General features: G+C 35.4%; 1 protein-coding gene and 1 long non-coding RNA gene across 2 annotated transcripts in view; one reads left to right on the plus strand and one right to left on the minus strand.

Annotated features, from left to right (window-relative positions):
* Window positions 1-6,197: 6,197 nt before the first annotated feature.
* LOC118380914 (NLR family CARD domain-containing protein 3-like) overlaps window positions 6,198-14,580 on the minus strand; it is a 55,356-nt gene continuing 46,973 nt past the window's right edge. The window contains exons 8-10 of the mRNA XM_052519926.1: window positions 9,320-9,493; window positions 9,090-9,136; window positions 6,198-7,148 (exon numbers count right to left, since the gene is read on the minus strand). Of these exons, the coding sequence (XP_052375886.1) occupies window positions 6,595-7,148; window positions 9,090-9,136; window positions 9,320-9,493 (775 nt within the window). The 3' untranslated portion in view covers window positions 6,198-6,594. The remainder of the gene's footprint in view (window positions 7,149-9,089; window positions 9,137-9,319; window positions 9,494-14,580) is intronic.
* On the plus strand, window positions 10,493-13,929 carry LOC127930320 (uncharacterized). Its single transcript, XR_008137962.1, has 6 exons — window positions 10,493-10,611; window positions 11,240-11,329; window positions 11,420-11,599; window positions 13,409-13,498; window positions 13,544-13,813; window positions 13,859-13,929. It is a non-coding gene; the product is annotated as an uncharacterized LOC127930320 (long non-coding RNA).

Here is a 14,580-nt window from a genome sequence, read left to right on the forward strand (position 1 = left end):
GAATAGTGGATAATATAATGACAGAATAGTGGATATTATAATGACAGAATAGTGGATATTATAATGACAGAATAGTGGATATTATAATGACAGAATAGTGGATAATATAATGACAGAATAGTGGATATTATAATGACAGAATAGTGGATATTATAATGACAGAATAGTGGATATTATAATGACAGAATAGTGGATATTATAATGACAGAATAGTGGATATTATAATGACAGAATAGTGGATATTATAATGACAGAATAGTGGATATTATAATGACAGAATAGTGGATATTATAATGACAGAATAGTGGATATTATAATGACAGAATAGTGCATATTATAATGACAGAATAGTGGATACTATAGTGACAGAATAGTGCATATTATAATGACAGAATAGTGGATATTATAATGACAGAATAGTGCATATTATAATGACAGAATAGTGGATATTATAATGTAGTGGATATTATAATGACAGAATAGTGGATAATATAATGACAGAATAGTGGATATTATAATGACAGAATAGTGGATATTATAATGACAGAATAGTGGATATTATAATGACAGAATAGTGGATATTATAATGACAGAATAGTGGATATTATAATGACAGAATAGTGGATATTATAATGACAGAATAGTGGATATTATAATGACAGAATAGTGGATATTATAATGTAGTGGATATTATAATGACAGAATAGTGGATATTATAATGACAGAATAGTGGATATTATAATGACAGAATAGTGGATATTATAATGACAGAATAGTGGATATTATAATGACAGAATAGTGGATATTATAATGACAGAATAGTGGATATTATAATGACAGAATAGTGGATATTATAATGACAGAATAGTGGATATTATAATGACAGAATAGTGGATATTATAATGACAGAATAGTGGATATTATAATGACAGAATAGTGTATATTATAATGACAGAATAGTGATATTATAATGACAGAATATTATAATGACAGAATAGTGGATATTATAATGACAGAAGTGACAGAATAGTGGGATATAATGACAGAATAGTGGATAATATAATATAATGACAGAATAGTGGATATTATAATGACAGAATAGTGGATATTATAATGACAGAATAGTGGATATTATAATGACAGAATAGTGGATATTATAATGACAGAATAGTGGATATTATAATGACAGAATAGTGGATATTATAATGACAGAATAGTGGATATTATAATGACAGAATAGTGGATATTATAATGACAGAATAGTGGATATTATAATGACAGAATAGTGGATATTATAATGACAGAATAGTGGATATTATAATGACAGAATAGTGGATATTATAATGACAGAATAGTGGATATTATAATGACAGAATAGTGGATATTATAATGACAGAATAGTGGATATTATAATGACAGAATAGTGGATATTATAATGACAGAATAGTGGATATTATAATGACAGAATAGTGCATATTATAATGACAGAATAGTGGATATTATAATGACAGAATAGTGGATATTATAATGACAGAATAGTGGATATTATAATGACAGAATAGTGGATATTATAATGACAGAATAGTGGATATTATAATGTAGTGGATATTATAATGACAGAATAGTGGATATTATAATGACAGAATAGTGGATATTATAATGACAGAATAGTGGATATTATAATGACAGAATAGTGGATATTATAATGACAGAATAGTGGATATTATAATGACAGAATAGTAGATATTATAATGACAGAATAGTGGATATTATAATGACAGAATAGTGGATATTATAATGACAGAATAGTGGATATTATAATGTAGTGGATATTATAATGACAGAATAGTGGATATTATAATGACAGAATAGTGGATATTATAATGTAGTGGATATTATAATGACAGAATAGTGGATATTATAATGACAGAATAGTGGATATTATAATGACAGAATAGTGGATATTATAATGACAGAATAGTGGATATTATAATGACAGAATAGTGGATATTATAATGACAGAATAGTGGATATTATAATGACAGAATAGTGGATATTATAATGACAGAATAGTGGATATTATAATGACAGAATAGTGGATATTATAATGACAGAATAGTGGATATTATAATGACAGAATAGTGGATATTATAATGACAGAATAGTGGATATTATAATGACAGAATAGTGGATATTATAATGACAGAATAGTGGATATTATAATGACAGAATAGTGGATATTATAATGACAGAATAGTGGATATTATAATGACAGAATAGTGGATATTATAATGACAGAATAGTGGATATTATAATGACAGAATAGTGGATATTATAATGACAGAATAGTGGATATTATAATGACAGAATAGTGGATATTATAATGACAGAATAGTGGATATTATAATGACAGAATAGTGGATATTATAATGACAGAATAGTGGATATTATAATGACAGAATAGTGCATATTATAATGACAGAATAGTGGATATTATAATGACAGAATAGTGCATATTATAATGACAGAATAGTGGATATTATAATGACAGAATAGTGCATATGGCATATTATATAATGACAGAATAGTGGATATTATAATGACAGAATAGTGGATATTATAATGACAGAATAGTAGATATTATAATGACAGTATAGTGGATATTATAATGACAGAATAGTGGATATTATAATGACAGAATAGTGGATATTATAATGACAGAATAGTGGATATTATAATGACAGAATAGTGGATATTATAATGACAGAATAGTGGATATTATAATGACAGAATAGTGGATATTATAATGACAGAATAGTGGATATTATAATGTAGTGGATATTATAATGACAGAATAGTGGATGTTATAATGACAGAATAGTGGATATTATAATGACAGAATAGTGGATATTATAATGACAGAATAGTGGATATTATAATGACAGAATAGTGGATATTATAATGTAGTGGATATTATAATGACAGAATAGTGGATATTATAATGACAGAATAGTGGATATTATAATGACAGAATAGTGGATATTATAATGACAGAATAGTGGATATTATAATGACAGAATAGTGGATATTATAATGATTATAATGACAGAATAGTGGATATTATAATGACAGAATAGTGGATATTATAATGACAGAATAGTGGATATTATAATGACAGAATAGTGGATATTATAATGACAGAATAGTGGATATTATAATGACAGAATAGTGGATATTATAATGACAGAATAGTGGTAGTGGATATTATAATGACAGAATAGTGGATATTATAATGACAGAATAGTGGATATTATAATGTAGTGGATATTATAATGACAGAATAGTGGATATTATAATGACAGAATAGTGGATATTATAATGACAGAATAGTGGATATTATAATGACAGAATAGTGCATATTATAATGACAGAATAGTGCATATTATAATGACAGAATAGTGCATATTATGACAGAATATTATAATGACAGAATAGTGTATATTATAATGACAGAATAGTGGATATTATAATGACAGAATAGTGGATATTATAATGACAGAATAGTGGATATTATAATGACAGAATAGTGGATATTATAATGACAGAATAGTGGATATTATAATGACAGAATAGTGGATATTATAATGACAGAATAGTGGATATTATAATGACAGAATAGTGGATATTATAATGACAGAATAGTGCATATTATAATGACAGAATAGTGGATACTATAGTGACAGAATAGTGCATATTATAATGACAGAATAGTGGATATTATAATGACAGAATAGTGCATATTATAATGACAGAATAGTGGATATTATAATGTAGTGGATATTATAATGACAGAATAGTGGATATTATAATGACAGAATAGTGGATATTATAATGACAGAATAGTGGATATTATAATGACAGAATAGTGGATATTATAATGACAGAATAGTGGATATTATAATGACAGAATAGTGGATATTATAATGACAGAATAGTGGATATTATAATGACAGAATAGTGGATATTATAATGACAGAATAGTGGATATTATAATGTAGTGGATATTATAATGACAGAATAGTGGATATTATAATGACAGAATAGTGGATATTATAATGTAGTGGATATTATAATGACAGAATAGTGGATATTATAATGACAGAATAGTGGATATTATAATGACAGAATAGTGGATATTATAATGACAGAATAGTGCATATTATAATGACAGAATAGTGCATATTATAATGACAGAATAGTGCATATTATAATGACAGAATAGTGTATATTATAATGACAGAATAGTGGATATTATAATGACAGAATAGTGTATATTATAATGACAGAATAGTGGATATTATAATGACAGAATAGTGGATATTATAATGACAGAAGTGAATATTATAATGACAGAATAGTGGATATTATAATGACAGAATAGTGGATATTATAATGACAGAATAGTGGATATTATACTGACAGAATAGTGGATATTATAATGACAGAATAGTGGATATTATAATGACAGAATAGTGCATATTATAATGACAGAATAGTGGATATTATAATGACAGAATAGTGCATATTATAATGACAGAATAGTGCATATTATAATGACAGAATAGTGGATATTATAATGACAGAATAGTGGATATTATAATGACAGAATAGTGGATATTATAATGTAGTGGATATTATAATGACAGAATAGTGGATATTATGATGACAGAATAGTGCATATTATAATGACAGAATAGTGGATATTATAATGACAGAATAGTGCATATTATAATGACAGAATAGTGCATATTATAATGACAGAATAGTGTATATTATAATGACAGAATAGTGGATATTATAATGACAGAATAGTGGATATTATAATGACAGAAGTGGATATTATAATGACAGAATAGTGGATATTATAATGACAGAATAGTGGATATTATAATGACAGAATAGTGGATATTATACTGACAGAATAGTGGATATTATAATGACAGAATAGTGGATATTATAATGACAGAATAGTGGATATTATAATGACAGAATAGTGGATATTATAATGACAGAATAGTGCATATTATAATGACAGAATAGTGGATATTATAATGACAGAATAGTGCATATTATACTGACAGAATAGTGGATATTATAATGACAGAATAGTGCATATTATAATGACAGAATAGTGGATATTATAATGACAGAATAGTGCATATTATAATGACAGAATAGTGCATATTATAATGACAGAATAGTGGATATTATAATGACAGAATAGTGGATATTATAATGACAGAATAGTGGATATTATAATGTAGTGGATATTATAATGACAGAATAGTGGATATTATGATGACAGAATAGTGCATATTATAATGACAGAATAGTGGATATTATAATGACAGAATAGTGCATATTATAATGACAGAATAGTGCATGTTATAATGACAGAATAGTGGATATTATAATGACAGAATAGTGGATATTATAATGACAGAATAGTGCATATTATAATGACAGAATAGTGGATAATATAATGACAGAATGGTGCATATTATAATGACAGAATAGTGCATATTATAATGTGAATACTGAATGCACAGTATCACTTCCTGAAGCTGCTTGCTGCAACGTCACAAGGGTGTGAGCTTACGCAGGAGTCGTCATTGTAGACAACCAGTAACCTAGCAGGCTTAAAAGGAATCCCTATACAAAAGAGGAAATCACATCACAGGATCTCTTTCCATTTCCCCTGAATGTTTCTGACCTCACAGAGGGTGTTGTGCCAGAGATGGTAAAGGAGATTCACTAAAAACACATCACTTCAATACAGCTACGACCCCATTGAAGTTGACATTTTACACTGTTAAGGTCTGTGTGTGTTTTCATAACAGCTTCCTCTTCAACTGAATGAGTCCCATTTCTATGTACTGAACACAACCCCTATTACTGTACTCCATTTACTGTACTGTCATATTGTGATCAATATTAAAACATTTCCACCTCTCTTCTTCCATCTATTACTGTACTGTCATATTCTGATCAATAATAAAACATTTACACCTCTCTTCTTCCATCTATTACTGTACTCCATTTACTGTACTGTCATCTTCTGATCAATATTAAAACATTTACACCCCTCTTCTTCCATCTATTACTGTACTGTCATATTCTGATCAATATTAAAACATTTACACTTCTCTTCTTTCATCTGGTTTGTTAACTTTATTAGATTAACTTTATTAGTCACATCTGTCACATGTACATTTCATTCAGTGGAATTGAGTTGATACAGAAACAAGATTGTTGCGTCAAGAATTTGACAAATAAACATTCAACAGAAAACAATATGTACAAACACCAAGAAGCCCAATAACAACAAGACAAATAGTTTGTAAATGAAAACAGTTTTTACAACACAGTGTGGTGATTCATTCTATTAATGACTGACCCTAGTTGACAATGTCTGTCAACGTCAATGTTGTTTATTCATGAATATTTACAATCACACGTTTACACACTAGAGAGATATTCTACATTGTTGCTCCAGTGTGTCTGACTGAACAGGACCAGGATTAGAGTGAAACATCATGTTGTGTTTGACACAGGGACCACCTGACACAGGGACACTGAGGAGTCATCACAAACACTAAACCCTGGATAGAGGGGCTCAGTGAATGTGGTGTAGAATGTGTACAGGTGGGTCAGTGTGTCAGAGGAGACTCTGTAGAAGGACAGAGTGCCGGCTGGCCAGTCCAGATACACTCCTACTCTGTGGGAGCTGGAGGACGGGACGTCTATGATAGTGAGATTGTGATTATGCCAGGCTCTATAACTGTTGTCATAGCAGAACAGACTCCAGGACCTGTCATTGTATCCAAGCCCACAGTCATTACCCCCTCCTCTCCTTCTGATTCCATTATATGTCACTCCTATATCAGCACCTCTCCCACTCATCTCTACCTCCCAGTAACAGCGCCCAGTCAGACCCTCTCTACACAGCACCTGTGGCCAGACCTCAAATCTCTCTGAGTGATTAGGGTACGGCTGCTCCTCTCTCGTACATGTCACCTTTCTGTTCTCCTCAGACAGAGAGAGGTGTCTGTTTACTGTGTTTGGGTCCAGAGTGAGATCACAGGCATCTGATGGATGAAACCAGACACAATATTAGAAATCATCATCATTCACATTAGAATGTTAACTTACTTTTCACTAATTAATTTAATATAGATGTTTCTAGGTATCAAAAGGAGAAGTTAAGGTAACGTGAGACTTGTTGAATGATCATATATTATACTGTGTGGTAATATAAAAAACTCTCATTCCCATTAATGTAACACACACAGAGACACACACACACACACACCTGTATGCATGCATGAACACACACACACACATTTCTAATGTAACATGAACACGCCACACACTGTCACGTTGTGTGAAGGATTGGGAGACAGGCGCAGGGATGCGTAATAAGGGTTTATATTGACCCAAATTACAGCGTGCCATGTAAAGGCACAGGGACGAAGACCAAACAAACACGTATACAAAACACAGGGTTGAACCCAAACAAACACATATACAAAACACAGGGTTGAACCCAAACAAACACAAATACAAAACACAGGGTTGAACCCAAACAAACACATATACAAAACACAGGGTTGAACCCAAACAAACACATATACAAAACACAGGGTTGAACCCAAACAAACACGTATACAAAACACAGGGTTGAACCCAAACAAACACGTATACAAAACACAGGGTTGAACCCAAACAAACACATATACAAAACACAGGGTTGAACCCAAACACGTATACAAAACACAGGGTTGAACCCAAACAAACACGTATACAAAACACAGGGTTGAACCCAAACAAACACGTATACAAAACACAGGGTTGAACCCAAACAAACACATATACAAAACACAGGGTTGAACCCAAACAAAAGAGCGAAGAGTACTTCAAATAAATACAGAGGACGAGACCCGTAAACAAGAGCTCACAATGATACACCACAGGACAAGACCCGTAAACAAGAGCTCACAATGATACACCACAGGACAAGACCCGTAAACAAGAGCTCACAATGATACACCACAGGACAAGACCCGTAAACAAGAGCTCACAATGATACACCACAGGACAAGACCCGTAAACAAGAGCTCACAATGATACACCACAGGACAAGACCCGTAAACAAGAGCTCACAATGATACACCACAGGACAAGACCCGTAAACAAGAGCTCACAATGATACACCACAGGACAAGACCCGTAAACAAGAGCTCACAATGATACACCACAGGACAAGACCCGTAAACAAGAGCTCACAATGATACACCACAGGACAAGACCCGTAAACAAGAGCTCACAATGATACACCACAGGACAAGACCCGTAAACAAGAGCTCACAATGATACACCACAGGACAAGACCTGTAAACAAGAGCTCACAATGATACACCACAGGACAAGACCCGTAAACAAGAGCTCACAATGATACACCACAGGACAAGACCCGTAAACAAGAGCTCACAATGATACACCACAGGACAAGACCCGTAAACAAGAGCTCACAATGATACACCACAGGACAAGACCCGTAAACAAGAGCTCACAATGATACACCACGGGACGAGACCCATAAACAAGAGCTCACAATGAGGCCCGTAATCATATATGCACATCAAAGCGGCACGAAAGTCAAAACAACACAAGCACAGGTACTCACAGGCACAACAGACATTGCAACAATAAATGGTGAACCAAAGGGCACATTTATACAGACATAAATCAGTGAGGAAATGGAGACCAGGTGTGCGTAATGACACAGTTCAGTTCCTAGAGGCCGGTGACGTAGACATCCCAAACTGGTGCATGGAAAGAGCAACAATACCGGAGGGATCAGTGATACACACATGCACAGACACACACATTGTCAAAACAGCTCTTTCTAAATGTTGGTGTCCCTGACTTCTGATTCTGTAGAACTACAGCTGATATTTAATATGACCAAGTAAGTAATGACTTAAGACTTATTCTTAGTCATATTCCTCACAGCAGTCAACACTCACATTTTCTAAGCCCAGGATTCATTGTGTACTCTCCACCATGTTCCATACTGTAGCGGTAAGTAGAGGAACAGACAGTTAATGAATGATACACGTGAACTCACAAACTCAAACACACACACACACACAGTCACCATATAACTTTGTCCAAGGGTTGGTAAGAATGTTTGTCTCAACTAGCTTGATAACTCAAACATGTCTGATATGATCATTGACATAAACCCTCTACATACTTGAGTTTCTCCAGTCTGCAGTTTGGATCCTCCAGTCCAGCAGAGAGCAGTCTGACTCCTGAGTCTCCTGGGTGATTGTAGCTCAGGTCCAGCTCTCTCAGGTGTGAGGGATTTGACCTCAGAGCTGAGACGAGAGAAGCACAGCCTTCCTCTGTGACTTGACAGCGTGACAGCCTGCAAAGAGTCAAATAATTGTATTTATATTTCCCCCTTTTTCAATCTTGGCTTTTCGCTGCAGGTCCCTAACGGGCTCGGGAGAGGTAAAGGTGGACTCATACATCCTCCGATATATGACCGGCCTAACCGTACTCCTTAACACCCGCCAGCTAAGCCAGAAGACAGCCACACCAATGTGTCAGAGGAAACACAGTTCAAATGGCATCCGGGGTCAGCCTACAAGCACCTGGCCCGCCACAAGAGTCGGTAGAGTGCGATGAGCCAAGTAAAGGCCCACCAGCTAAACCAGCTAAACCCTCCGTAACAGGCACACTTTATTTCCATTCCAAAAGGAAAGCACATAAGTACAGCAAACGTGCCCAAAACACGGAACATGAACAAAAGTCTGGCGCGAGGCAAATACCCACATAACATAAAACAACATCACACAAAGACATGGAGGGGAACAGAGGACTAAATACGTTCAGTGTGATTAGGGAATGACAACCAGGTGTGTATGGAACAAGACAAAACAAATAGATATATGAAAAATGGAGCCGCGATGTCACGACGGCTAGAAAGCCGGTGACATCAATCGCCAAACGCCGCCCGAACAAGGAGAGGAGCCGACTTTGGAGGAAGTGACACCACATCCATTTGACAGTGAAGATAACATTTAAAATTTGGCTCGATACTCCAGGATTTTCAATTTGAGATCAAATGTTTCATATCAGGTGACAGAATATAATGTCACCTTCTATTTTAGGGTATTTTCATACACATCTGTTTCTCGTTTAGATATGAAAGCACTTTTTGGTTGTGTTTGGAGTTACATCTTGCCCAATAGTAACTGAATGGTCAATGAAGACTGGAGTAATTTTCTTTCTAAGTTAATAAATAACATGTTTCTAAACAGTACTAAATTAATCCTGATTATGGCATGATTATGAAAAATCATGAATGAATCTTGAATAACAATGAGTGAGAAAGTTACAGAGGCTACAAGAAAAACATGCTCCCCTCTCACCATTACACTCAAATAAAAGGTAAGAAAAACATGCTCCCCTCTCACCATTACACTCAAATAAAAGGTAAGAAAAACATGCTCCCCTCTCACCATCACACTCAAATACAAGGTAAGAAAAACATGCTCCCCTCTCACCATTACACTCAAATAAAAGGTAAGAAAAACATGCTCCCCTCTCACCATTACACTCAAATAAAAGGTAAGAAAACATGCTCCCCTCTCACCATTACACTCAAATAAAAGGTAAGAAAAACATGCTCCCCTCTCACCATTACACTCAAATAAAAGGTAAGAAAAACATGCTCCCCTCTCACCATTACACTCAAATAAAAGGTAAGAAAGACATGCTCCCCTCTCACCATTACACTCAAATAAAAGGTAAGAAAAACATGCTCCCCTCTCACCATTACACTCAAATAAAAGGTAAGAAAAACATGCTCCCCTCTCACCATCACACTCAAATAAAAGGTAAGAAAGACATGCTCCCCTCTCACCATTACACTCAAATAAAAGGTAAGAAAAACATGCTCCCCTCTCACCATTACACTCAAATAAAAGGTAAGAAAAACATGCTCCCCTCTCACCATTACACTCAAATACAAGGTAAGAAAACATGCTCCCCTCTCACCATTACACTCAAATAAAAGGTAAGAAAAACATGCTCCCCTCTCACCATTACACTCAAATAAAAGGTAAGAAAAACATGCTCCCCTCTCACCATTACACTCAAATAAAAGGTAAGAAAAACATGCTCCCCTCTCACCATTACACTCAAATACAAGGTAAGAAAAACATGCTCCCCTCTCACCATTACACTCAAATACAAGGTAAGAAAAACATGCTCCCCTCTCACCATCACACTCAAATAAAAGGTAAGAAAAACATGCTCCCCTCTCACCATTACACTCAAATAAAAGGTAAGAAAAACATGCTCCCCTCTCACCATTACACTCAAATACAAGGTAAGAAAAACATGCTCCCCTCTCACCATTACACTCAAATAAAAGGTAAGAAAAACATGCTCCCCTCTCACCATTACACTCAAATAAAAGGTAAGAAAAACATGCTCCCCTCTCACCATCACACTCAAATACAAGGTAAGAAAAACATGCTCCCCTCTCACCATTACACTCAAATAAAAGGTAAGAAAAACATGCTCCCCTCTCACCATTACACTCAAATACAAGGTAAGAAAAACATGCTCCCCTCTCACCATTACACTCAAATAAAAGGTAAGAAAAACATGCTCCCCTCTCACCATTACACTCAAATAAAAGGTAAGAAAAACATGCTCCCCTCTCACCATTACACTCAAATAAAAGGTAAGAAAAACATGCTCCCCTCTCACCATTACACTCAAATAAAAGGTAAGAAAACATGCTCCCCTCTCACCATTACACTCAAATAAAAGGTAAGAAAGACATGCTCCCCTCTCACCATTACACTCAAATAAAAGGTAAGAAAAACATGCTCCCCTCTCACCATTACACTCAAATAAAAGGTAAGAAAGACATGCTCCCCTCTCACCATTACACTCAAATAAAAGGTAAGAAAAACATGCTCCCCTCTCACCATTACACTCAAATAAAAGGTAAGAAAAACATGCTCCCCTCTCACCATTACACTCAAATAAAAGGTAAGAAAAACATGCTCCCCTCTCACCATTACACTCAAATAAAAGGTAAGAAAAACATGCTCCCCTCTCACCATTACACTCAAATAAAAGGTAAGAAAAACATGCTCCCCTCTCACCATTACACTCAAATACAAGGTAAGAAAAACATGCTCCCCTCTCACCATCACACTCAAATAAAAGGCAAGAAAAACATGCTCCCCTCTCACCATCACACTCAAATAAAAGGTAAGAAAAACATGCTCACCTCTCACCATTACACTCAAATAAAAGGCAAGAAAAACATGCTCACCTCTCACCATCACACTCAAATAAAAGGTAAGAAAAACATGCTCCCCTCTCACCATTACACTCAAATACAAGGTAAGAAAAACATGCTCCCCTCTCACCATCACACTCAAATAAAAGGCAAGAAAAACATGCTCCCCTCTCACCATCACACTCAAATAAAAGGTAAGAAAAACATGCTCACCTCTCACCATTACACTCAAATAAAAGGCAAGAAAAACATGCTCACCTCTCACCATCACACTCAAATAAAAGGTAAGAAAAACATGCTCCCCTCTCACCATTACACTCAAATAAAAGGTAAGAAAAACATGCTCCCCTCTCACCATTACACTCAAATACAAGGTAAGAAAAACATGCTCCCCTCTCACCATCACACTCAAATAAAAGGTAAGAAAAACATGAAAAACATGCCCCTCTCACCATTACACTCAAATACAAGGTAAGAAAAACATGCTCCCCTCTCACCATCACACTCAAATAAAAGGTAAGAAAAACATGCTCACCTCTCACCATTACACTCAAATAAAAGGCAAGAAAAACATGCTCCCCTCTCACCATTACACTCAAATAAAAGGCAAGAAAAACATGCTTCCCTCTCACCATCACACTCAAATAAAAGGTAAGAAAAACATGCTCCCCTCTCACCATTACACTCAAATAAAAGGTAAGAAAAACATGCTCCCCTCTCACCATCACACTCAAATAAAAGGCAAGAAAACATGCTCCCTCTCACCATCACCACACACTCAAATAAAAGGTAAGAAAAACATGCTCACCTCTCACCATTACACTCAAATAAAAGGCAAGAAAAACATGCTCACCTCTCACCATCACACTCAAATAAAAGGTAAGAAAAACATGCTCCCCTCTCACCATTACACTAAAATAAAAGGTAAGAAAAACATGCTCCCCTCTCACCATCACACTCAAATAAAAGGTAAGAAAAACATGCTCACCTCTCACCATTACACTCAAATAAAAGGTAAGAAAAACATGCTCCCCTCTCACCATCACACTCAAATAAAAGGTAAGAAAAACATGCTCCCCTCTCACCATCACACTCAAATACAAGGTAAGAAAAACATGCTCCCCTCTCACCATTACACTCAAATAAAAGGTAAGAAAAACAAGCTCCCCTCTCACCATCACACTCAAATACAAGGTAAGAAAAACATGCTCCCCTCTCACCATCACACTCAAATACAAGGTAAGAAAAACATGCTCCCCTCTCACCATCACACTCAAATAAAAGGTAAGAAAAACATGCTCCCCTCTCACCATCTCACTCAAATACAAGGTAAGAAAAACATGCTCCCCTCTCACCATCACACTCAAATAAAAGGCAAGAAAAACATGCTCCCCTCTCACCATTACACTCAAATAAAAGGTAAGAAAAACATGCTCCCCTCTCACCATCTCACTCAAATACAAGGTAAGAAAAACATGCTCCCCTCTCACCATCACACTCAAATAAAAGGCAAGAAAAACATGCTCCCCTCTCACCATTACACTCAAATAAAAGGTAAGAAAAACATGCTCCCCTCTCACCATCACACTCAAATAAAAGGTAAGAAAAACATGCTCCCCTCTCACCATCTCACTCAAATACAAGGTAAGAAAAACATGCTCCCCTCTCACCATCACACTCAAATAAAAGGTAACATCTACAGTCGCCAAATATAAAATACAGTGGCAAGACAAAGTGTGTGAACCCTTTGGAAATACCTGGATTTCTGCATCAACTGGTCATAACATTTGATCTGATCTTCATCTAGTTCACAACAACGGACAAACACAGTGTGCCAGCACCATACCACCCTGTATACCACTGCGGGTTTGTTTCTGAAGCTCAGCAGGGTTGGTCCTGGTCAGTCCCTGGATGGGAGACCAGATGCTGCTGGAAGTGGTGTTGGAGGCACTCTTTCCTCTGGTCTAAAAAATATCCCAAGGCCCCAGGGTAGTGAATTGGGGACATTGCCCTGTGTAGGGTGCTGTCTTTTGGATGGGACATTAAACGGGTGTCCTGACTCTCTGAGGTCATTAAAAGATCCCATGGCACTTGTCGTAAGAGTAGGGGTGTTAACCCCCGTGTCCTGGCTAAATTCCCAATCTGGCCCTCAAACCATCATGGTCACCTAATAATCCCCAGTTTAC

The sequence above is a fragment of the Oncorhynchus keta genome, chromosome 5 (genome assembly GCF_023373465.1).
Source record: "Oncorhynchus keta strain PuntledgeMale-10-30-2019 chromosome 5, Oket_V2, whole genome shotgun sequence".
Classification (NCBI taxonomy): Eukaryota; Metazoa; Chordata; class Actinopteri; order Salmoniformes; family Salmonidae; genus Oncorhynchus; species Oncorhynchus keta.